This window comes from Pseudochaenichthys georgianus, chromosome 16 (assembly GCF_902827115.2).
Source record: "Pseudochaenichthys georgianus chromosome 16, fPseGeo1.2, whole genome shotgun sequence".
Lineage (NCBI taxonomy): Eukaryota > Metazoa > Chordata > Actinopteri > Perciformes > Channichthyidae > Pseudochaenichthys > Pseudochaenichthys georgianus.
The window spans coordinates 42274725-42300784 of record NC_047518.2 but is presented as its reverse complement, the minus strand read 5'-3'; the positions used below and the strand labels follow the sequence as shown (position 1 = coordinate 42300784).

Genomic DNA, 26060 nt, shown 5'->3' with positions numbered 1-26060 from the left:
GATTTAGAAGAGACATGAAGAAGAGGGGACACATGTTGATGTAGAAGAGATATGAAGAAGAGGGGACACATGTTGATGTAGAAGAGACATGAAGAAGAGGGGACACATGTTGATGTAGAAGAGACATGAAGAAGAGGGGACACATGTTGATGAAGAAGAGACATGAAGAAGAGGGGACACATGTTGATGTAGAAGAGACATGAAGAAGAGGGGACACATGTTGATGTAGAAGAGACATGAAGAAGAGGGGACACATATTGATTTAGAAGAGACATGAAGAAGAGGGGACACATGTTGATGTAGAAGAGACATGAAGAAGAGGGGACACATGTTGATGTAGAAGAGACATGAAGAAGAGGGGACACATGTTGATTTAGAAGAGACATGAAGAAGAGGGGACACATGTTGATTTAGAAGAGACATGAAGAAGAGGGGACACATGTTGATGTAGAAGAGACATGAAGAAGAGGGGACACATGTTGATGTAGAAGAGACATGAAGAAGAGGGGACACATGTTGATGTAGAAGAGACATGAAGAAGAGGGGACACATGTTGATGAAGAAGAGACATGAAGAAGAGGGGACACATGTTGATGTAGAAGAGACATGAAGAAGAGGGGACACATGTTGATGTAGAAGAGGGGACACATGTTGATGTAGAAGAGACATGAAGAAGAGACATGGAGAAGAGGGGACACATGTTGATGAAGAAGAGACATGAAGAAGAGGGGACACATGTTGATGTAGAAGAGGGGACACATGTTGATGTAGAAGAGACATGAAGAAGAGGGGACACATGTTGATGTAGAAGAGGGGACACATGTTGATGTAGAAGAGACATGAAGAAGAGACATGGAGAAGAGGGGACACATGTTGATGAAGAAGAGACATGAAGAAGAGGGGACACATGTTGATGAAGAAGAGGGGACACATGTTGATGAAGAAGAGACATGAAGAAGAGGGGACACATGTTGATGTAGAAGAGACATGAAGAAGAGGGGACACATGTTGATTTAGAAGAGACATGGAGAAGAGGGGACACATGTTGATGAAGAAGAGGAGACACATGTTGATTTAGAAGAGACATGGAGAAGAGGGGACACATGTTGATGAAGAAGAGACATGAAGAAGAGGGGACACATGATATAGAAGAGACATGAAGAAGAGGGGACACATGTTGATGTAGAAGAGACATGAAGAAGAGGGGACACATGTTGATGAAGAAGAGACATGGAGAAGAGGGGACACATGTTGATGTAGAAGAGACATCACATGTTGATGAAGAAGAGACATGAAGAAGAGGGGACACATGTTGATGTAGAAGAGACATGAAGAAGAGGGGACACATGTTGATGAAGAAGAGACATGGAGAAGAGGGGACACATGTTGATGTAGAAGAGACATGAAGAAGAGGGGACACATGCTGATGTAGAAGAGACATGAAGAAGAGGGGACACATGTTGATGTAGAAGAGACATGAAGAAGAGGGGACACATGCTGATGTAGAAGAGACATGAAGAAGAGGGGACACATGTTGATGTAGAAGAGACATGGAGAAGAGGGGACACATGTTGATGTAGAAGAGACATGAAGAAGAGGGGACACATGTTGGTGTAGAAGAGACATGAAGAAGAGGGGACACATGCTGATGTAGAAGAGACATGAAGAAGAGGGGACACATGTTGATGTAGAAGAGACATGAAGAAGAGGGGACACATGTTGATGAAGAAGAGACATGAAGAAGAGGGGACACATGTTGATGTAGAAGAGACATGAGGAAGAGGGGACACATGTTGATGTAGAAGAGACATGGAGAAGAGGGGACACATGTTGATGTAGAAGAGACATGAAGAAGAGGGGACACATGTTGATGTAGAAGAGACATGGAGAAGTGGATTTTGCATAATAGGTGACCTTTAAAGTTTCTCCGAGCAAAGCAGGACTTCAGTACAGGCAGTAAAGTAATATTAAAAGATAAAATCAATGGGAAACAGATCATTTGTTGCTTGATTGTCACCGTGCTGCTGCCTGATTGGAGGGGATGCACACTTAAGGCTGAGAACTACAGTCTCGCTGAGTGGTGGGATGATATTTTCAGCAATGACACAAACGCTTGGCTGCAGCTGAAAGTAAATACCAGCTGTCAGCGTTTGTGTCGCCACAGTGTTTATTCTTATTTTTTCCGAAGCTGTTTGTGGTGGGTTTCATATAGACTTAAATCATTTTTAAATGATTCTGTTTTTGGTGAATTAAATAGGAAAAAAAACATCTCAAAGCAAATCATCTAAATCTGACGTACACAAACATACATGGTGATATATGGAAACATGCAGGCTGCACAAGCAAAGTGTGAAAGAGGGAGATTTGCACTCACACATGCCGTTGGGAGCTCCAGGGTGGCGTGGGGGCATCATGGGAGGCATGCCGCCAGGGGGGGGGCCGGCAGAGGGCGGGCCGGGCATCATACGGCCCGGGATCGGCTGGCCGGGTCCCATCGGTCCTGAACATACAGAGGTGACGATTCAGACATGTGGAGAAATTGTGGAGAGGTTCCTTTTTTAAGTCCCCTTTAGGCAGAGGTGAGGAACAACAACGGGTTTCGTTGTTTCTCCTTTCTTTACTGGTCACAAATAAATCCTCTTTCTGTTTTAATGCAAGTATTTTAGAGTGAGCGATGGAGGGGAGAATCCAGAGTGCTCCGATTGCTAATTTTCACAGGGATTTTAGGCTTTGCAAACCGTTTATATCGGGGGTGTCAAACCCAAGGCCCAAATCCGGCCCGCGACTTCATTTTATGCGGCCCCGCAAGAGCTTGCAAAGAATATAATATGTTTATTATACGGTTACATGTCGATTTACAGAAGCACGTTGCCCATAAACTACATGTCCCACAATGCATCTCAAATGTGCCTTTTTCTCAGAATCTCATTTTTTTTTTTTTACTTTTTAAATCATTTTGTGACATTCTCACTGAAGAGACGTGCAATCATTGGCCCTAGACTTCTGCTTTCAGACGTAGTTATTACCCTATCCGATAATAATCCAATGCAGAGGCAATAATGTAATACAATACATTATTTTATATATATTAAATATTTATATATGTCTTTTTATATAGTCTTATATATGGGATTAAGCCCCAACATATATATTTGATGTACTTTGTTTTAATGGAAGTATTTTAGACTGAGTGATAGAGGGGGGGAACCCAGAGTGCTCAGATTTTTGTGTAACTGAGATTCAAAAGGGCGTAAGGTGTCTTACACAAAGAGGGAATGTTACCTAAATGATTTGACTAACTATTCATGTACTGCGGATCAGCAAAGAAAGACTCTGCAGAGGAACGTAGAGCTGCAATGATTGGCCACAGACCGATCGCTCTATCAACAGATCTTTTCAAACATTAAGAAACAATGGCAGAAAGGTTTTTGGCCTTTTCAGTTTGTGGCTAGAAGTATGGTTTTATTGTCTCGTGTTTTTACCGTAAGTTTCTTTTTGTCCCATCAGTTTTGTCTAAATGTATTTAAGCTGCTTTTTATATATTTATTGATGTACAGCACTTCAACTTTGTTGTTTTTAAAATGTGCCGTATAAATAAAGTTGGATTGGAAAACATCCATAAGTTTCATATTAAACTGAATGTCTTTTTTAACTGACAACACATTAAGAAACACATAAAAGGACATTTAAATACTATAATTAGAAAGCCAAAAGAATATAAAAGCAAGCTAAAATGGATATAATAGTTCACTGTAACTTCCTTATCACTCAGATTAAAATCCATATGTCCTGCTTTTAATAAAATGTCATATTGAACTGAATGAAACTGACAACACATTAAGAAACACATGAAATTACATTTAAATATGTTAAAAACTATTATTAAAAAGCTAAGAAGAGAACTAAATAAAACAAGCTGATAGGGAAGTTAGAGTGAACTATTTCACTCAGATTACCCAATGTACAACAATACCCGTTTTCTTTTTGATTACTGCCGATTTTTTATTCCATTTCTATAAACACCGTTATATTTTACTATATTTGTTATTATTTTTCAAATTCTCTATCTGTGTTTTTAATTTTTGTTTTACTTTTATTGCCAAGTCAAATTCCTCGTACGTGTCAACCTACTTGGGGATAAACCCGTTTCTAATAAAACTCTCTAAAAGCAGGAACAGTGGCCCCCTGCTCCGTCTGTCTCTCACCTGTCTGTCCCGGGTGGTGGGGGCCCATTTGGTGGTGTCCCATGGAGGGGTAGCCGGAGTGCATGACAGCCCCAGGAGGAGCCACTCCATGGTGGGTCATCGGTGACCCGTGGTGAGGCAGGGGCCCTCCGGGGTGCATGCCTGATGGAGGGGGTCCAGATCCAGGAGCCTGCCCCTGCCCTTGAGCCTGGGCGGCAGCAGCAGCAGCCGCGGCCGCCTGCTGCTCCATCTGCTGCCTCGCCTTCATCTCGGCGTATTTGAGCTGCTCCATGTGGAAGGCCTGGCGCTCGGTGAGCAGCTGCTGTCGCTGGAGCTCCAACTGTGAGGAGAGAGAGGAGGAAACGTTGAGAAAGACGACTCAATAGATGTATTCTTACCAACACCAAGAATAACATTCTGCTCTCTAACATTTGCTGGGGAGTTAAGTCAAGTGTATTTATGTAGCCCAAATTACATATTTGCCTCAAGGGGCTTTACCATCTGTAGAGTATAACACCATCTGTGCTTGGACCCTCGACTCAGATTAGGAATAACAACATTTAAGTAAGTAAGAAATTGATGAAAACCTCAGCAAAAGAAACTGAGGAGGGGTCAGATGGATAGACATGTAATAGATGTCATGTGCACAGAATAAGCAACATAATAAATGTACAGCATTGATAAAGAGCCCTTCGTGTACCGAACGAATATAACATTTAGCGTAAAAAAATCGAGAAAAACTTTTTGGAAGTAATCTCAGGTGCGTTCAAATGTAGTCAGTAATTTGAAGAACTGTCGAAATGGCGAACGCAGATAAAGTTGAGCTGGAAAATCCTCCAGCATCATTGAAGTCTCCGGTTTGGGAACATTTTGGTTTCGCAGTTACGTACAAGGATGACGGACAAAGACAGGTGGACCGAACCAAAGCTGTTTGTCGGCATTGTTCAACTAACATTGGTTACGCGGCTGGCAATACATCAAACTTGCACACTCTTGAAAAGGCATCACCCGAACGTGAATATCACCGGTACCAAAAGAAAAAAGACTGAAGTGCAAACCCAACTCCTGCTAGCATTTAAGCCTCCACCACTCGCAAAAAGTTCAGACCGAGCCAAAGCTATTACAAACGCCAAATATCCTTATGTTGCCATGGTAGCAAAGCGCTACCTGGCTGTATCTGCTACCTCTGTCCCCAGCGAGAGGGTGTGTTCTCCACAGCAGGAGACATTGCTCGTGCCAGCTGATCTGCCCTTTCGGCAAGCAATGTGGACAAGTACATCTTTCTTTAAAAAAACAATTATTATTATTTCAGTTCATCAAAATGGACCTTAATGTTTATTTTATTATATTTATTTGAGTGAATACATTATTCACAGTTTAATAATAATTAAAAACCCCCAAAAAATATGTTATGTTTTGTGATAAAAAAATTCTGCTGTACCGAAAACGTACCGAACCGTGACCTAAAAACCGAGGTACGTACCGAACGTAAATGTTTGTGAACCGTTACACCCCTACTGGGTTTCCTTAGCCAAATAAAGCAGCTTTTTTAGCATGTCTGCAAAGGCTAAAACCCCAACGTTCCCTCCATTACAGAATGTAAAAGAAAGTCTGAAAGGTTTCCCTGACCTTCTGTGATCTTCAATAATCTTAGAATTATAAAAACAAAAGCGTTGGCATGGCTAGATCCTAGCAGTCAGATTGTCCGATTAAAAAGTAAATTATTGAATGAAGATCCTTTTTTTCGGTTTATAAAGCTCAACGACAGTATCCTGCACATTTGCACATTTGCATGCGAAGACTCAGTGTAACACCGTCCTGTGTCCTTTTTCTATTCCGCTCTGATCCCGTGTTTTACGGCATGGCAGCAGCAGAGGTTTGATTTCTGTCTAGTCTTTGGAAAGCTTATGTAAACCAGAGTCCTTTTCATGCACTATTTACAGCTGTGAAACTGGGCTGCACTCCCAATGCCTCCTCCACGATGACAACACCGTTTTACACTCTCACTGGCGTCTCCAGGGAGTGGCCACACACACACACACACACACACACACACACACACACACACACACACACACACACACACACACACACACACACACACACACACACACACACACACACACACACCCACACACACACACACACACACACACACACACACACACACACACACACACACACACACACACACACACACACACACACACACACACACACACACACACACACACACACACACACACACACACACACACACAAAAGAGCTAGGCAACAGTTTCAGTTGCCCGTCTAAACAGTAGCTGTGCTCTGGAAAATGTTTGTTCTCGATTCACATCCTTCACAGAAGAAGCGATTCGGTGTCTCCTCTTGAATTATTGAGCTAGATTTAGACTAATTTAAAAGCCACTTGTTCAGTAGCCAACATTTACCAATGAACTCCAAATGTTTACCTTCTACTTGCAACTGGGTGACAGAAGGTCGGTTTTGGATAGTAACAGGATATCTCAGGATAGAGAAAACCCCAACAAGCATAATGGAGCCTCTTTAAGGTTAAATGTCGTTGGATTAAGCCCCAACATATCAATGTTTACACTTACACTTTAGTGAGAGGTGCTACTTGAGCCTACTGCCTCTTTAACAGATCTCCATTATTACTAACCGTAGCTGAGAGCCCTAACTAAGTGTGTAGTGGTGAAATGTTAATGCTTGAGCAGCAGCACAGGGTCAAAGTTGGCCGATATCATCCGCATGTAATCTCCAATTCAACACTTGTTATATGTAAGCTGCTTTTTTTCAAACTCACAGCCTCTTTCTCGCGGTCCATGATGGTCTCCAGCTCCTCGAAGTGCCTCAGCTTGATCTCCAGCTTCTTCATCTGCGTCTCCACCAGCAGAGCCACCAGGGACTTGATCTTCCTCTCCTCCACCGCCGCCAAGTGCTGCGAGGAAGAACACGAGCCGTCAGGATCTGATTCATTCCCTTAACAATTTGCACATATGGTACTCGCACTGCCTCGATGCATTGAAATGTAAATATTAGAACAAAGCAACCATTTTGAAATCTATATAGCGTCTTTTGTATATATATTTTTAGAAATAAATTGGCCTTATTGTACGCCTTCAAGTGAAGACCATCTATGTATGGTTTGTCAATTGATGTACAATAGTAGAGACTAAGCTGAACACTAGTAGCTTTGAACTGTTCAGTCTAACCTATCAATGTACCAAATGTATTTTCTATGTGTCTTCAATAAAAACATTTTTAAAAAGATAAATAAATTCGTCTATAAGAGTGAGTTTTAACCATTTCTGTTTACATTTTATTGTGCATTCTTTAGATATTCTTAGATGTACATCTTGTACTGTTAAACAATAAATATTTATATTTTTTCCGTCTATTTTAAACTCATGTGCACATCTTGTTCACATGCTGCCGTGCTTTCCTATTTGGATCTATAAAGGATATCTATTCTAATGTGCAACACTGTGATATCTCTTACTTTATTAAGATATTATATGATGAAGTTAATCTCAGGAATTAAATAAATGTACTACGTTGAAAGGCTTTCTTTACACATTTCCCACATCCTGTCCAATTACTCCTGGAAAAAAACTGAAATTCTAATATATACTACGGCTGTACCCGAATATCCAAATATTCGGTCGTTGGCCTACTATTCGGTTTTCAATTTCGTTATTTCTGTTTTTCCTACATGTATGCTATCAATAAAGGCGAATTGCCACATTCTTATACTTTTTAATTGCACTGTTAAAATGCGGAAATATACACAACCTCAGTTTGGGCGCCTGACATTGCTTTCAATAGCTAGGTCTGATCGATATGGACATAAACGCGAGTGAAGTCTAATCTGACGGGAGAGAGAGATCAGCTGCTGCTGACGAGTCGACACGCAGCTCTGCGTGATCACATGCAGCGGTGAGCGGAACAAAACACACTTCAGGTTAGAATATCACATGTAGCTATTTTAATTACCTCTCAAACTACCGTAACTAGTTATAGATATGTTTAGTTTTACTGTCGGGTCACTCATTACTGATCCTCGAGCTGCATGATACTGACGGGCTGTCAGGAGAGGGAGAGGCTCCGTTTATTATTCCCGTGTTATTAAATTACTGTTCACTTTTGAATAATGTAGTTAATCTACTATAGTTAGTTTGTTTAATATCGAATCATCAATTTGTTTTAAAGCTCAATAAATAACAAAGAAGACCTTTGACTGGCACTTTTCTCATTTTGGCCGGAAGATTTAAACTTTAACGGACATGTTGCCCGGCAACGGAAACCTGGGCAGAACAACTATGAAAAGTCACCTGAATGCTGCAAGTAGTAGTTTGGCTTAGTTGTTGTCCAGTTGCCATGACGAAGCTGCTTTATCCGCCGTAAACAGTAACGTTACACATGATAAAAACGTGCGCGCCGAATATTCGCTGCTGATTACTACCGAATATCCGGAGCCCGAAAAATGGTGTTCGGGACAGCCCTAATATATACTAAGATAACCGTAGTACACAATTATGACAACAGCATTTCCTCTCACTCTTTTTTGAGAAACGCTTTCTTAACAAACATATTCACCACTATTTACAGATTGCCCTTAACAAAATATATTATTGCAACATAAAATAAGATACATTTAAAAATATAAACATATAAAAGCAGAATTTCTACTTATGGACAAAAAGAGTGAAAGTTGTTGCTTTACGTCTTCTGCATTCCCGTCTATTGTGGCCATAAGACACAAACTCAACCGGATCCAACCAATGACTTTCAGCAACGTTTTGAACATGACAACAAGGTGCACTCTGGGTAAATCAGATGTGTGTTTGCCGAGTCAGCACTCCTGTAATCTCACCTTGGCCTTGGTGGCAGCAGATGCCAGAGCAGCGGCGGCCGCGGTGGCGATGTTCCCCTCTCCGATGTCGTGCTCCAGTTTCTTCCTCTTCTCCTCTACCTCGTCAGTAACTGCCTTCTCCTCCTTCTCCTTCTCCGGCTCCGAGGACGACGTCTCCATGGACTCCTCTTTGTCTTTGTCTGGCAGGGAGGGAGATGTAACGATTATTTCAGATAAAACAAGAACACCTTCTGCACCAGTCTCTCGTATATTACAAGTAGAGTTGATTAGTTGTGTTAATTGACACATTGAAACAAAAATACAGATAGACAGGTGGATAGAGAGATAGATACAAGTAGAGTTGATTAGTTATTAGCAATTGACACATTGAAACAAAAATACATTCGTCAAATCTATTAATTGTTAAAGAAATGTGTTCAAAACTTATGCTGTTTTTTGTGTCAAATGTTGCAGGAAACGAAATATCTTTGGGTTGGACTGTTGGTCCAACATATTAAAGTATGTAACGGCATTACTGACAATTCCTTTCAACAATGTCTTGATAATTGGACAAAATAGTCTTGAAACCATGTAATCTGCATTATGAACCGATATTTAAATGAATAGTTAGTTGCAGCCTTATTTACGAGATCACGGAGGGGTGCCAAGTCCTAGAAATGAGTCGGCATTCGAGCACTTTCGGTTCCCAAAGAATGTTTGTGGCTAATTAGTTCTACGGGACACGAAATATCAGGGTGTTCTGTCGGGGAACTAATGATAACTGCTAGGTCAGCATACAAAAACACATCCTCCCCCGTACATCGATGCGCGAGAAGCTTGTGGATTTATTTGAGCATGTGATCCTGATTCTCCGTGTTACCTGCTGGAGCCGCCTTGGCATCCCCTCCCTCTTCACTCTCCTCCTCGCGCTCCGACGACTCGGACCCCTCCTTCTTCACCTTGTCCGCGGCATCGGTCTTGTCGCTCTTCTCCGCAGACTCGCTGGGCTTCTCCGCCTCGTCCTTCAACTCCGCCTGAAGGAGGAGGAAACAGGCGATAAATGTGTTTGAAAAAAGATAAAGTGAGATTTTGTGTTGCATGAAAACTGCATAAATGAGAAAATGAAAACCTTTTGGGTTTCAAAAGCACCACTAAACCCACTGAAACTATATAAAATGGTCTTAAGATACGTGACAAATGGCCTATATAAACAGGGGTGCACATAACTTTCTTAGTGAGTTACTCAGACGAGTGCCAGGAGACAGTGTGCCAACGTTAACAGCAGCCCCGTCACAAGTCCGTCAGTACGCAAAGGCGCTTAGTGACGCTACGCATGTCAGATGTTTGCCGCGCATGCATACCTGCGTACTAGTTATTTGCACCCCTGTATATAAAGTAATTGATAGTGACTTAACGACATGAAAGAATGAAGTAATAGCCGGTAAATGCGGTTCTAATCATGTGGCATGGAAATATGTGTCAACTTTTTGAACGACAACCGCCGTGATTTAGAAAGAGTCGGACACTGGTTAATGGATGCTAATGAGGAAGCTATTAACAAACTGCTCTGCAAAGCTGGGACAATGTGATCGTAGAAAAAAACGTCATTACATTTAGCAGATTGGCCTTTCTGAAACAAGGTCGAATAAAAAAGTACTTTTAGAAACAGAGTAGGAGAAAGGTTTAAAAATGAAAATGCATGAGGAAGTTCTTCAGCCTTTCTCTTTGGGAAAGGAAACTTTATATTTTGGGACAGTTTTAAAACATTTATGCATTTGATATGAGCTACAGAGTGCCACAGTCAGGGTAGAAAGTGCTCAGTGACAGACGAATGAAAGCTTTTGTCTTCATGTTGAGAATAAGAAATGGTCTATATACTGAATGCTTATTAGCAGAGGTTACCGTCATGTGATTCACTCTCAAATGCAAAGCAAAACTGATTGTCTGACATGTAGTACACATGTAAAACACAAACAAAGCTTACCTTATCGGCCTGCTGGGAGTCTGTGTCTGCGTCCATCTTCTCTGCCTCTGGGGTTTCTGCAAGAGTAGAGGAGAATTGAGACACATGTCGGACTAAAACGGATCAAAAAAGGGTCCAGATTTTTTTTTTTGTAGCTTATAATGCTGCTACTTTAAACCAAGAGCAAGAGCAAGAGGCGCGTTCACACCGCAGTACTTTTCCCACAAAGGTTCATCAGAACTCTTTAGTTCTCATGAACGAAGTACAGATCGCGTTCACATCGGAATAAGTTCCTGGGGGAGGATTAGTCAAATGAAGCCGCCGACGTCACTTCTTCTTCTTCTTCTTCTTCTGCTTTGGGTTTACTGGCAGGCCGCAACCCACTTCAGGCCGCCCAAAGTCCCCGCCCGGAGTCCCCGGAGTTCGGGACAGGCTTCAGTAGACGCTCCTGGGACTCCCAGCAGCTTCTACTGAAGCCTTCAGAGTAAATCGCCAGAACGCCGACACCTCCTCATCTCCACCGCTCCCATGTTTTATTTTGTGTTGCCATAAGTTAGTCTCTCTGCGTTTCTGCGCTGGGCTAATGCTAATGCTAATAATGCTAATGCAAGGATAATAAAATGGCGGCTTCACAAAACTTTTTGGGAGTTTTACGGGGCGTGGTTTGCAATCCGCCCAGCCAATCAGACATGGGAACCTTTTTCTTCCACGAAAGTACCTGCTCTCTAGCAGGGACGGAAAAGGGGGTAAAAAGGTTCTCATGAACTAATTTTAGTTCCGGCTCTTTTTGGTGTGAACGCAACATTTCGGAACTAAAGTGGGAAAAGTACTGCGGTGTGAACGCGCCTAATGATAAGGATCAGATTGCATTAACATGCATATTATTCAGACAAAGAAATTACAGATTAATAAAACAATTTAATACGACTAACCGAATGGGGCAGCAGTGCTTTATCATCCAGTTTGATTGAAAGTGCATTTATAGATTTATAGAGGGTAAGACCGGCAAAGAAATCGTGTTGAAGTGAAGAAACTCAGGAGAGAAAATTAAGGTTAAGACTATTTTTTGAGAGCAGGAAAGGTTGTGAAGCATTTGCTTACACACACACACACACACACACACACACACACACACACACACACACACACACACACACACACACACACACACACACACACACACACACACACACACACACACACACACACACACACACACACACACACACACACACACACACACACACACACACACACACACACACACACACAGTTGAGTGTTAAACTATGTCACGGGTGCACTTGAGTGTGTGTTAAGTGTTTGAATATTGATTTCTGTGATGTGTGTGTCGGTCAGATGCTTCAGGCCACTCTACACATTTAAGCTATTGATCGTAACTGTGGCTCTGGAGGGCTTTAATTCAGGTTGAGCAAATGTGACAGAGGTGTGTGAGAGAATATGTGTGTGTGGAAGAGAAGGGAGAGGAGGAAAAGATCAAAAGTGAAAGAGAGGGCGAGTGAAATAATTCAAGAAAGCACTGAGGGGGAGAGAGAGAGAAGCACATGTTAGTGTGTGATGACCCAGTTCCCTCCCTCCCCCACCTCTGCCCATCTGCCGCTGTTGTTTTAATCCACTGGTGCGAAAACACACACCAATGTTAGTGTGTCGCTGTGTAAAAACTGTGTATCGCCTACAAATGTCAAATCATCTTCCATCATATTCAGGGGGAAAAAAGACGGTCTATTCTATTCCAAGATGGAGGAAACAAACAAGGATGGGAGGATAAAGAGATGCTTTCCACTTCTCGAACATGCACACACACACTAATACTTCTACTGCTACTATCTGCTGCCCTCCTGTGGCTACATACGTTACAACACATAAATAGTAATCAATTTCATGTGTATAAAACTAAATGATACGTTTCAAGACTTGGAAAGCATTACACTTATGTACCATTTGGAGGTACCACTCTACTGCTGTTGGAGGAAATATTGTACTTTCTCCTGGACTACATTTTTTCAGATAGCTTTAGTAACTAAAATATAAATCTAAGAAAAGAAACTGAAAAAACAGAAAGGGCCATTACGCTTAACGAGTACTTTTGGTACTTTAAGTATATTTTGATGCCAATACTTTCGTACTTTAGTACGATTTTGATTGCATGACTTTCACTTTTAGCAGGTTATTAATAATATAATAATAGATTCAATTTGTATAGCGCCTTTCAAGGGACCCAAGGCCGCATAACATGGTGAACAAACAAACGTCTTTACTTCTTTAACTACAGGCGACAATATTTATACATATTTCAGTTTAAAAAAAACTAACTCGTGCTTCTAGTTTTCCACACTCGTCAGGTTCTGCTCACCAGACTTCTCCGGTTCCTCGGGGGCGGTGCCGGCGATGCCGCTGCTCTCCAGGCCGAAGGCCGGGTCCACCTTCCCGGTGTTGCGGGCCGCCTCCTGCACCTTCTTCACGTGAGCCTCCACCAGCTCAGCCGGGACCTCCTCACGCACACGAGAGAACTCCTCTGCACACAGAGAGCATGTTTACTAAATCAAACTTCAAAACTGACTTTAATCGTCCATTTTTTTACTGCAGTGAGGGTTGCCAAAGGTATTTCGTTGTACTTTGTATGATGACAAGATATATTCTATTCTAATATTGATATGGGTATGAGAACTGGACAATTCATTGTAATCACAATATGGATTAGTGCAATATCCAATTCACAGTACAGCGCAATATTTGATAAAGGCAAAATAGCTACTTAAGAATCACAATTGCAAAATTGGTCTAAATAATGTTCTTGGTATTTCCCCCATATTTTGAATGCCTAAAGCACACGTGTCAAACTCGAGGCGCGGGGGCCAAATCAGGCCCGTGGTGGATTTAATTTTGGCCCACAGGATAATTTCTAATTGCTATTAGATCTGGCCGCCAGTATATTGCACGCACACCTTCACTCCATCCTGAGGGTCTCCTCCGCTCAGAGCCTGAGCCCAAACATTGATGACCTTGCCCCCGAGATGAGACGCCAAGTATCTGAGCTAGCATCTCAGAGCAGCACACTGAGTTCAATGGATGCTTCCTTCTGCACTTTCTCTCACGACAACAGGGCAGGTTTGATTTGTTCTTTGAGGGGAATAGTTTTGTTGAAGCTGTTGTTGGCCTGTGGGAAAATGTACTCATAAGAAATGACTCTGCAGATAGAGCCATAAGAAATGAATGCAACTGATTATTTAATGTTGTTTCTATAGGCAATAATTTAAGCTTTGTTAGTTCCAGGTTTAATATGTGCAATAAGTTCATTTCAATACGTTCTGCAATAAACATTGAATCAGTCCGGCCCTCGACTAGTACCCATTTTTAAATGTTGGCCCTCTGTGTATTCAAGTTTGACAGCCAGTGGGTAAAATTACTATCTTGCATTTGTAAGACCTCATTATCTATAAAGGATTGTTTTAAGATATTGTTTATTCTTTAGTCAATGTATTTAGAAATTAAACATTTTCAAGTTTACAGCCTCGAATGCTCTAATTTTTGTGATTTACAATTGTTTTTTTATTATAATTATTGTACGTGCATCTGTAGATATAAATCAACTAATAGAAGAAAATCAATCACATACAAATGATTAACAGTTAAATATCCACTAGCAATATTTAAATCAACTGAAATTAGCTCCACATGTACCAGCTGTGATGAACACAGTTAATGCAGTTGTGCAACAGAGTGAGTGACTGCTGCCACCATTTTCATACAGAGATTTTAGGACTATAAATTAGTAATTTGGTACGACTTAAAATTGTTGAACTTTGTGAAGCAACTGTCAAAAATAGTTATCCATCAGTTTCATCACATGCTAATATTATTTATATATACACATTTCCACATATTAACAATAGATATCCAAAGAAAGTTCATAAATATCTACTTTGCAGAGCTCAAAAGACATTTCAAAGATGAGACTCAGCAGTTTTATCCTCCACCCCCATCAGTTCTCACCTAGCGCTGCCTTGGCTGCAGCAGACGCCACCCGGGGGTCCACCACGGAGGCGAGGAAGGCCACGGTGCTCATGACGGGGTTTCCAGACTGGCTGAAGGGGATGGGCTGGTAGGCCAGAGGGCCCAGAGAGGCCTCGGTGCTCTCCATGTACGGATCCTCGATGGGCAGCCGCAGGAAGTGCAGGATACACTCGTCCTGGGTGCGCGACCCGATGTGCTCCGACACCTTGTTCCAGTCGTCCTTGAACATCTCCAAAGCCTGGAAGAAGTGGAGGGGGGCAAATTAAACACGCGTCAGTCTTTCTATCTGGTCAGTGTGTAATATTTATAGGAGGTTTGCAGGAAAAGGAGGACAGAAAGACAGATTAAAGGGTCGTAAGGAAAGAGGGGATGGAGTTTTATGTACTGTGGAAAAGAGGGGAATTAAAATGTAAAGGTGAGAAAACAAAAAAGTCAAATAAAAAAAGGAATAAATAAAATACAGAAAAAGAGTTTAAGAAGGAGGAATAGGAAGGACAAGTAGGTGAGAAAATAAATAAAATAGAAAAGGAAAATAGGTGACGACAAGCAAGTAAAATAACCATCTTTAATATCCATAAGTATTCATGACAGCTGATTGGTTTAAGTTTCAGCGCTCAGCAGTCGTATTTACAATTCAGAGTATTATTGTAGCTTACTTTCGTCTCTAATGTCTTTGAGACTCACCTCGAGCAGCAGAAGAGTCTCCTGCTCGGTCCAGTCCCTGGTGGAGTTGGTGGTTTTACCCTGTGAGGAACAACAACACCAACATCACATTAATATAGATATTAGGACAAGAAGAACATGTATTGGCAGGAATTTGAAGTAAAATAGCGAAATAACCTCCTATGAATATCCGTTTAAGCTTTTTTTTAATTAACTCACTTTTAAGAAATCCTTCCACCACCTTTCAAAATAAGTCAAACTAGAACAATGTATAACTTTTAACAGGTTTTAAAGCCAGTAGCATGGTGACCTTGAGATGTTTCTTGTTGTAGAGGTCGGAGCGCAGGCCGTAGTTCTGCAGGTCGATGGACTTGTCTTTGATTTTGTCTGCGAAGTTTGGCATCTGCTGTTGAGGGGGAATCTAGAGGGAGGAAACAACACATGAGCAATGATGGCGTGGTACTCTTGCCTGTTGAGACATTAAAGGGGACCTATCATGCAAAATGCACTTTGTGATGTCTTTTATACATAAACATGTGTCCCCGGTGCGTCAGAAAACAAAACCCTCTCTCTTTTCCTCCGTACCCAAATCTCTAAAAACGGGGAACAACGGAGCTGATCCAGATTTGCGTCCGATATGACGTAACATCTGAAATGTGGACCCACGGCCCGATCAGAAAGTTGCTCTCAGAAACAATGCCCGACTGTTTTGGACGTAATGTGGTCGGTGTTTACATTAGCATCGCTAACACTCAGAGCTAACCTGTGCTGGAGAGCATGTGTGTGAAGAAGCAGGAAGTAGAAAGGAACTCACCTTGTGGTTTAACCGACAAGAGAGAAAGCCTTTGAGCTCCAGACTGTTTCAGAGAGAATCCTTGATAATCCATGATATGGCGTTTCATCACGGCAGCATTTAGTTTAGACGGTAGCTGCCGGTCCCGCATGAGCTCAGACCCCTCCTCTTTTTTTATAAAAAAGCTTTATACATAAAATCAACACTTTTGAAACAGGAAGTGGAATAGAGGGATATGAGGCATGGCTAGAATGGGTATTTTGAGCAAAACACTTTTAGACATGTTTTTTATATATCTGAGACCTATGCTATTGCCTACAAATAGCATGATAGGTGACCTTTAATACCAAATTCTACTGTGTGCTATAATGCTAGCAGTAAAATAAGATCTGAACAATACGCTGAATTGCACTGAAGCTGTCTCAATCGTTTTCTCCAATTTAACGAACCCCTTTTTATTCTTCTTTCACTTTGTATATATTTCAGTCAGTCTTACCGGAGGGGGTCTGTGGTTCAGGGGAATGAGGCCAGAGGGTGTGTCGGCCAGCACGGTGAAGTGGGGGGTGGGCGGGGGTCCCATGGGCAGCGGGCGACTCTCAGAGTCCACCTGGTAGTTCACCAGACCCCACTGCTCCAAGAAGGCATGAACCCTGGAGAGAAAAAATATATGATAAATGTCATTTTTGTCCAGATTATTTCAATGAATTCAAACAGAGTAAATTCTGTGGGGATTTTAAAATTGTGTTGATATCGAGTCCTATGAGGAAATGTATACATCTCGAGTGGCACAGTGCGGGTTGATGGTATATTGTTGGTTTCCCGATGTTTAATACCACAAAAACATGTCAATCAATAAATGAACAGATTTCAAAATGTATTAAGTTAACATGTCAACTACATTTTGTACTTTTTGAAATAAAAACGCTTGTGGAATGAAAACAGGAAATCATCTCCTTCATTGAAAATGTAAATGAATTGAAATTGAACTCAATTAAGATGTTCTGCATTGTCTCTACAAATGTTTTTCAGTTTGTCTGTTGATGACAGACGTGACAGGGGAAGGCGCTGCCTTTGCAGAAGTAATGTCGATATTTGGTTAAATTACAAACTTGGTAAAAAATAAACCCTGTGCTCACCTCATGATGGCACAGACGTCTCCCGTCAGGTTCCTGCGACAGGAGGTGGAGGTGAGGTACTCCTGAGGGTTTAGCCGGTACGTGTCGATCATGAAGTTGCGGTAGGCCAGGAATCTGTGAGAAGAACCACAAAGAGATTAGTATAACAAGACAGGTAACATTGTACAAGAATTACACATGTCTACTGTGTTTATATGGAGCTTACATCTCTGGAGTTTTGGACTTGTTCTTTCCGTTGAAGAACTCGGGCAGGGCTCTCCTTTCGATCTCATGGATGCTATAAAAAAACAAAAACATTTAGGTTTAATACTTAATGAATTTAGGAGAGTACAAATGAACTATAGCTCATTGTTATCTGCTATATAATGACAGGTATAAGTAAATACTTAATCTTAGGTGTGATCTTCTCAAACCTTCACATTATATGATATGCCTGCCATAATAGGGCTGTGCAATTAATCTATTTTTATTTCAATCTCGATTTTGGCCTGCAACGATTACAAAAACAACGTAATCGAAATAAAACGATTATTAATTTTATTAAAATATATATTTGAATTGTTTTTTAAATAATTTTTTCAGTTGAATTATACTTAAAGTTAAACTGTTAAAAACATACTGTTTTTATAAATGGTATTTTTTTTTTTAAGTAAATGGATAATCGTTTTTAATAATCATGATATCTATTATTGACCAAAATATTTGTGATTATGAGTTTTGCCATAACCGCACAGCCCTTCATAATTTTTTTATCTCCAAGTAAAAGACAGCACGATGTAAATAAATAGACTGCAAATAATACGTAACATCTAAAAACAACTATAATACCCATCTTACAGCACATTTAGGCCTAAAGTCATTATATCCCACCAGAAAAAAATAAAATAAATCAAAAATAATTTATCGTCGTGTTTATTCCCCAGGTCTTACCAGTTGTAGTCGAACCAGGCGCTGTAGCTGGGGATGATGATGTGGTGAGTCTGTTCGGTCACGTTGTCCTCGCTGGCGTCCATCAGTCGGTTGATCTCAGCTTTGCCCTGCTCCTCATCATCCTGCAGCACAACACAGATACATCAGCATAAAGAAGATACGTTTTATATACGAATACACATTATGAAAGTCCAATTTCCTAAAGCTTTCTTAACATCAACAAAGTGTTTGCACGGATGAAAATAAATTGAGCAATATTTCACAGAGGAATACAAATATATTTCATCTCATTTCTTTCCCCAATGACGACTTCGGGGAGACTCCATCTCCAACGACAGGAAACACATCCTCAGTAAAGATGAATATGGGAATAATATTGAAGGAAGGCAGACTTTGAAAAATAGAAACACTTTTTGACCTGATCTGGTTGATAAATATCAAAAAGACAAATGTTCAAAATTACTAATAGCGAATTATAAGTAAACATTAAAAAAAAACACTTGTCGGGACCATTTTCCATATTTGAAATGTCTTTTTTTCCAGGCTTAGACATTTTGTTTAAATTAGGGCTGTCAGTCGATTAAAATATTTAATCGCGATTAATCGCATGATTGTCCATAGTTAAATCGCGATTAATCGCACATTTTTTATCTGTTCTAAATGTAGCTTAGAGGAATATTTTTCAAGTTTTTAATACTCCTATCAACATATGAGTGGACAAATATGCTTTATGCTAATGTTTATTATCATTTGAACAATGACAAATATTCTCATGAATATTAAACAACAACCTCTGAACATTACAAATATTCGCCTCAATTCAACCTGGAACCTCTCTCATACAATACAAATGGGGTGTGTGTGTGTGTGTGTGTGTATATGTGTGTGTGTGTGTGTGTTGGATCGTTGGAGCTATGTGCAACTCAAGGCATATATGCTCGAACAGGAGCTGCCTGGACGCTGCAATCATGAGTGTGCTCACTTCTCCTACAATGTCCCGCTGTCTGCTTCCTGCATCAAGTCAAGTGCTCGGCGCAGTTGTGGCGAAATGTCGCTCCTCTGTTTTCATTTAAACAGCTCCTTATATCCGTTAGCGCAGCTAGCTAGCACCAGATGCTAACAACAACAACAATGCACTTAAGGTCTCTCTCGCTCGGGCCACATTACACACACCCTCCCGGTCCTCCCGATGGCCAGTCGCGTGCCTGCCGGTGAGCGTGGAAGTGTGGTCTGCCGCAAGCGGGCGGCAGGCGGGGCTGTCAGCATCAGCTTGTAGATGGTATTTTAAACTCGATGCGCTCTGAAACTACGGGGCGGCCGAGGAAAAAAAAATACACATGCGTTAATCGCGTTAAAATAATTAGTGGCGTTAAAATAGAATTGCGTTAACTTGACAGCCCTAGTTTAAATAAATTGTTACTTTTATAATGTGTATTCCAGAAACAGATTATATGGATTGAGTCCTATCATTAAATTACATTCAATCCTGTCATCAGCATGATTAAACCATCTTCGTGATGAAGACATAGTAAGGTTAAAAAGTTCCTTTGTTGGTCAATATAACTTATTATTTTATAGCGAAAACGGTTTTATTTTCACATCGTTACCTTAATGATTTTGATTACATGATTGAAGACGAAATTCCCATAGAAAGAGTATCATGGCTCTTCATGTGGGAAATGCATTAGTGAACAATCACTGAGTACACATTCGGGCTCTGATAACATCCGATGGTGATTTGTAAATGCTTTAAAACATTTCCCATCCCTTTCATTCACACCCGCTACAGTATTTAGTTTGATGAAGACAGAGAGGAGTCGTAAATCATCTCACCTTTCCACCAGACAGCACAGAGTCATCCTCCATGTCATCTGGAAGTAAAAACAGGTTTCCATCACAAGGGCAGCAAGACTCATTCCAAACATTGTGTTATAGTTCAGAAATGTTATTTTAAAACAGAACTAACCACATCAATTACATAATAGATACATACCCAGGTCAGCCAAAGTCCCTCCTTTCACCGGAGTACTCTCGTTGTCTTTCTTTGAGTTTGCTGTGTAAGGAAAAATTAAGAGAAACGACGATTGAAAAGGGTGAACAAATATATTAATACAAGTTTAATTCAGCCATCGGTAGGGAGGCATTAGAGACACACTGAAATAAATGGAGTGAGAAATACTTTGTGTGTGTTCAGGGGGAGAGAAGTGATTTTTGTAAAAGTGGGACATTTCAAATGGGAGCAGTTTGAAAAGGATTACATGTCTGGCTCCTGAGGCTATTTTCCTACTTTTTTTAACTGGGATATGGTGTGTGTGTGTGTGTGTGTGTGTGTGTGTGTGTGTGTGTGTGTGTGTGTGTGTGTGTGTGTGTGTGTGTTGCAGATGAAGAGCAATTTCTGTGCATGGATGTTCTTATCAGTCTAATTTCCCCAGTTTAAAATATGCTCGGATTGGTTAGCTGACCAGCTCTGTTGTGATTGGTCAACTTCCTAGAGATGTCCCGCCCCTTAGCCTAACTTGTACAATGTGTTGGAGCTCTAGCCAATAGAAGTGCTTGTGTTACATAGTGATGTCATTACATTGGGATGTTGGCCTTTGCAGACCATTTACATGCACACAAATCTATATAAGCTCTAGGGGTGTTGAAAATAATCGTTTCTACGATGCATTGCGATGCGGACGATTCGGTATCGATGATTTAATTAAGTCTTGGATTGCAGAGTATGAATGCCCTCTAGAAATTTTCAGACGATATATACGTGTGTAAAGTTTGTGAAGGCAGGAGGATAAAAGCTTCCGCGATCACGGTCTCCTCTCCGTTCCTCCAAACCCCGCCCTGAAAATAATGAGTGACAGGCTGACAGTGACCCGATAGAAACTTTATTATTCACTTAATCACTGAGATATAATTAAGCTAACTTAGTCTCATGCATTCATGGGATTTATGTAACAGTAAGACAGAGAATGTGAGTGTGCACCCACATGCACTATTTTAGTTGTTATATGCTGTTGTAAACACTCCCGTTGTCTGCTGTGTTCAGACTCAGACTGTGTGTGATGCCACATTCAGGACATTCAGTGTCCTTTCTTTAACAGAAGACCGTTGCTAGAAGCTGCAGCTAGACTGCAGAAGCATTCGTTTTTAGTTTTTGAGGATGGAACAACTTCACACACCGATATAGGGAGGCTAGAGCTATACAATTCATTTATAAATTAATGTCAAGACATTTATGTTATTGATTTCTGAAGCACTTTCTAAATAATAAAGAGAGTTCATATGTATTTACTGCATGTATGCATTGATGAGAAATAAGCCATGTGCAGTAAAATAGGAAATTTAGGATGCAACGCATTGGTATGAATCGTGATGCATCGGGATATCGAATTGAATCGAAGACAGGATAATCGTAATCGAATCGTGAGACCAGTGAAGATGCACAGCCCTAATAAGCACACAACAGGAAATAAAGTCTCCAGCTCAGCCCCACTTTCATGACGTACCGTTCTTCGACACGCTGCCCTCCTCCATGCTGGCGCCAGCGGAGGAGTCGTCCAAGTCCTTGTTCAGGTCCTCCTCTGTGTCCTCCTCCTCGCCTCTGTGGCCCCGCCGCTTCCAGGAAGGGGTCTGGTTCCTAACACCAAAGAGAGTCATGAGTAAAAAACAAAAATCTACTTGAGACACATTTGACAAGATCGAGCATTTAAAAAAAAAAAAGAAGGTGTTTCACATTTTACAAGCAATTTAAAAAGTGTGTTTAAGATAATATTTGTTGTCAAAAGTTATAAGATTGTTACAATGCAAAGACAGAAACTTAAGACAAAGACACCAACAGTCTCTTGCACAGATTACTGATCACTACATATTATTTTGCTATTAACAACCAAAGTTATGTTGTGTGACACCAGTCTAATTAGCGGTTCAAATAAGAAAAGGGAAACATTTGTTTTAAATGCAATAAGACTTTGTAACTCAGACAACATACAATTTAAGCACTTTTCAAACCTTGAAAAAAAAAAAAAATTCCAGCATGAGCACACACGACTCAAAGATAATTTGTGTTTGGACTTAGCTTTGTTATTACTCTTTTAATGTCTAGTGTGGTATCATTTATTTTCATTTCCATGTGCATTAACATCTATGGTAAGATTAAAAAGGATATGTCTAGTAATATTCTACATGTGTTCACACCAAACCCCCTATAAGAGCTCAAAACCACCAATGAAAGTCCAATAAATATTAAAAACCCATCAAAAAGTCACACGTTTGCACCACGTTTTGCTAATCCTCCCATGAATATAGCAACTGCTTTTCTGGAGTCAATGCCACAATGCCTTGCATACGGGAAAAGCATCAAATGAGTATTAATCCACCACTTAAAGTAGTCCCAAACAGATGCAAACTTTTTTTTTTTGGATTTTGATATACTTTATTAATCCCCGTGGGGAAATTGTTTCTCTGCATTTGACCCGACCCATTTTTGAACGGCGCCCGGGGAGCTCGTGTAGGGAACGGTGCCTTGCTCACGGACACCTCGGTAGCACTTGGTCTTGCCGGGACTTGAACTGATGACCTTCCAATTGCCAAGCCAAGTCCCCATCGACTTCGCCTCCACCGCCCAAGTGGCATTTTAAGTGACATTTCAAGGTTCAAGGCTTTTATTGTCAAGCCTTGAAATGTAACTTAAATATTGCACTGTCTAGTAATATTCTAAAAAAGAGAAATCACACCAAACCCTCTATAAATAGCTCAAAACCAACAATGAATCTTAAAAACCCATCAAAAAGCAACACTTGTGCACTAGGTAACATGCTAATCCATCACCGTGAATATAGCAACTTCTATTGGAGTCGATCCCACAATGCCCTGCATACGAGAGAAGCATCAAATGAGTATTAATCCGCCACTTAAAGTAGTCCCAAACAGATGCAATATTAAGTTACATTTGCCACAGCTCATCGTCACATCACTCTTACATGTTTGTAACTCTTTCTAATACTTTTTTCTAAAAGTTCCTTTCAGTTATTATGCTCCAAATATCTGGATCAAACTACCAGAAACCTGCAGGTCTGCTGCAACTCTGACTACTACTAAATCCAGGCTGAAGACTTTTCTTTTTGCCGCTGCTTTCAATTGAACTATTCACATCCTACTCTGCATTGTAACTTTAATTAATGTACCTTTGTTATTCATGTTTTATTATCTTTGCTTTTAAATGAATGTTTCTTAATGTCTTTCATTTTTGTAAAGCACTTTGAAAAGAGCGGTGAAGGGATGATGTATTTACCTGGAAGTAAGCTGCTGGTTCCCTCCACAAAAAAGCAACGGGATTTCTCCATAGGATTTTGGAAAATAGCTGGAAATAAGGTCTGTGGAAAACGAACCCGTTTGATAAATGCACGTTTTGTTCAGCCGGATAATATCCACATGTCTATCCTACTTTTATAATTGTCGAATCATAAATCTAATGGCCAGAAGCAAAATGCTAACGTTATGCTATAAACGAACTACAGCAGGGTCGCACGACTTCAACGTCACGCCAACTTAAGATCCATATTCAAACATACAGATTCTAAATGTTACAAGTTGAAGCGTTTGTTTTAACACTCTGCAGGAGGCAGACGTAAAACGGCCTGGACAACTTCTGTAGTCCTATTCGGCCACTTGTTAACAACTATCGTTTTTCAGACACGTAAACTCTTCAGAAATCACCAGTGGAGTCACTGCTGATGGAATTAATGTCGTAGAACAAAACGTGACCCGTCTCTTAAATGTGTTTCAACCACAGACCTTATTTCAGCTATTTTCCAACATCCTATGGAGAGATCCCACTGGCTCTGAGACGAGGGAACAGGAAGTGGTCAAATACTAACTCACTTCCGTGTTTTAGGACGCGTCACTGCACCACTGTATTGCCTTGTGTTGAAAGGGGCTATATAAATAAACTTGCCGTACAAAAGGAAATAAGAATAAACAAATGGCCTCCTTACCCCTTCTTCCCTCCCTTCTTGCGGGACTCTGCGGGGGTGCTGGGCGGCGAGGGAGAGCGCCTCCTCTTCTTGCTGGTGGAGTTGGCCTTGCGCTCCTTGCGTTCGGGTGTACGGGAAGACTGATCAGACAAACCCCGTGCAGCGCAGAGGGAGCGAGGGATGGAGGATGAGAGAAAGAGCCGCAGAATGAGAGGATGGAACGGTTGCACACACAAGGAGGGGAGGCGGTGGGAGAACGACGGCAGGGAGTGGGGGGGAGGATGCAGTGGAGGTGGAGGAGACGACCAGGGTTCCTGTAAACTGTCCGCTATTTCAAAATGCACCCGAAACTTTACTTTTAAGATTTATCCGAAATATAAGTCAACCCCTAACTTTAGTAATGACTCTCACTAGTTACTATACATACGTTTTCATATTTGAGCACTTGCTGTTTTAGGCCATTTTGCACCCAGTAAAACAACTCCTTTGAAATGAACCAGGTTGTAAACAGCTGTGCATTGTGCTAGACTCAAATTAGTCCAAAAATATCCTCTCTTTCACCCAGACATTTACTTTTTGTGTGCATTATGGTCAAAGATGTATCCGCACACAGATCAAGTCAGCACCTAAGTTTTGTAACAAGATTGTTTTTGTTTTCAAACTTCCATTTTTAGTTGCTTTGCGCCCTGTAAAACAAATGGAAGTAAAACTAAATATTTGGAGTCAAACCAGCTTCTTATAAGTTTGACAGTAAGCAAAATGTTAGCTGGAGGGTATTTTCATAAATTGTCAAACACCTAAGCTTCATCCCAACGTCCCTCCTCGACTCACGCCATGTTGAAGGACGTCCCAATCGCTTAAATGCACACGGAGGAGTCGAGGAGGGAGGAGGCTTCCAGAGGAGACGCTAGACAAGGGTTTGGTAACCTTTTACTAACGAAAGAGCCATTTTCTGTCCTCTTCAGATTAATTAAAAAAAAATGTCTGCGTCGCAAAATGAATTCGATAACGCCGCATGTTAAGATTTATATAATTATCATATAAAAAAGACACAAAAACTATAGTTTGCTTTGGAAATGATAGAATTACTGTCCTCAATGTGTTGCCATTTTAATAAACTAGACAAAAGATATACAGTATAGTGTCATTTCCCCTCGCACATGGCCTCTAACTTCAGTCGATTAAAAGCTTTGAGCCTGTGCAGCGGCTTCACCAGCTTTAATTCTGATTTTTAAAACCTTTAAATCTTTTTCCAAACACGGACAGAAACCCTGAAACAAACTAGGAGACACAGAGCGAGGAAAGGTTTGGAAAGGATGGGCAACAGACAGACAGAGAGATAGATAGACAGAGAGACAGACGGAGAGATAGACAGACGGAGAGCTAGACAGACGGAGAGATAGACAGACAGACAGACAGACAAACAGACAGACAGACAGACAGACAGACAGACAGACAAACAAACAGACAGACAGAGAGACAGACAGACAGACAGACAGACAGACAGACGAAGGAGGACGGCGTCTGACTATTCACA

The 26060-nt window shown here is 40.9% G+C and overlaps 1 protein-coding gene across 2 annotated transcripts in view; it reads right to left on the bottom strand.

Annotated features, from left to right (window-relative positions):
* smarcc1a (SWI/SNF related BAF chromatin remodeling complex subunit C1a) overlaps window positions 1-26060 on the bottom strand; it is a 37172-nt gene that overhangs the window by 4308 nt on the left and 6804 nt on the right. The window contains exons 10-27 of one of the 2 annotated variants that reach the window (XM_034102344.2): window positions 24545-24663; window positions 22058-22188; window positions 20551-20610; window positions 20391-20428; window positions 18558-18679; window positions 17833-17904; window positions 17628-17741; window positions 16988-17141; window positions 16009-16119; window positions 15720-15779; window positions 15015-15273; window positions 13375-13536; window positions 11024-11079; window positions 9920-10073; window positions 9061-9239; window positions 6991-7125; window positions 4206-4524; window positions 2375-2500 (exon numbers count right to left, since the gene is read on the bottom strand). In XM_034102344.2, coding sequence (XP_033958235.1) covers window positions 2375-2500; window positions 4206-4524; window positions 6991-7125; window positions 9061-9239; window positions 9920-10073; window positions 11024-11079; window positions 13375-13536; window positions 15015-15273; window positions 15720-15779; window positions 16009-16119; window positions 16988-17141; window positions 17628-17741; window positions 17833-17904; window positions 18558-18679; window positions 20391-20428; window positions 20551-20610; window positions 22058-22188; window positions 24545-24663 — 2371 coding nt within the window. The remainder of the gene's footprint in view (window positions 1-2374; window positions 2501-4205; window positions 4525-6990; window positions 7126-9060; window positions 9240-9919; window positions 10074-11023; window positions 11080-13374; window positions 13537-15014; window positions 15274-15719; window positions 15780-16008; window positions 16120-16987; window positions 17142-17627; window positions 17742-17832; window positions 17905-18557; window positions 18680-20390; window positions 20429-20550; window positions 20611-22057; window positions 22189-24544; window positions 24664-26060) is intronic. The other variant, XM_034102345.2, reaches the window with a different exon arrangement.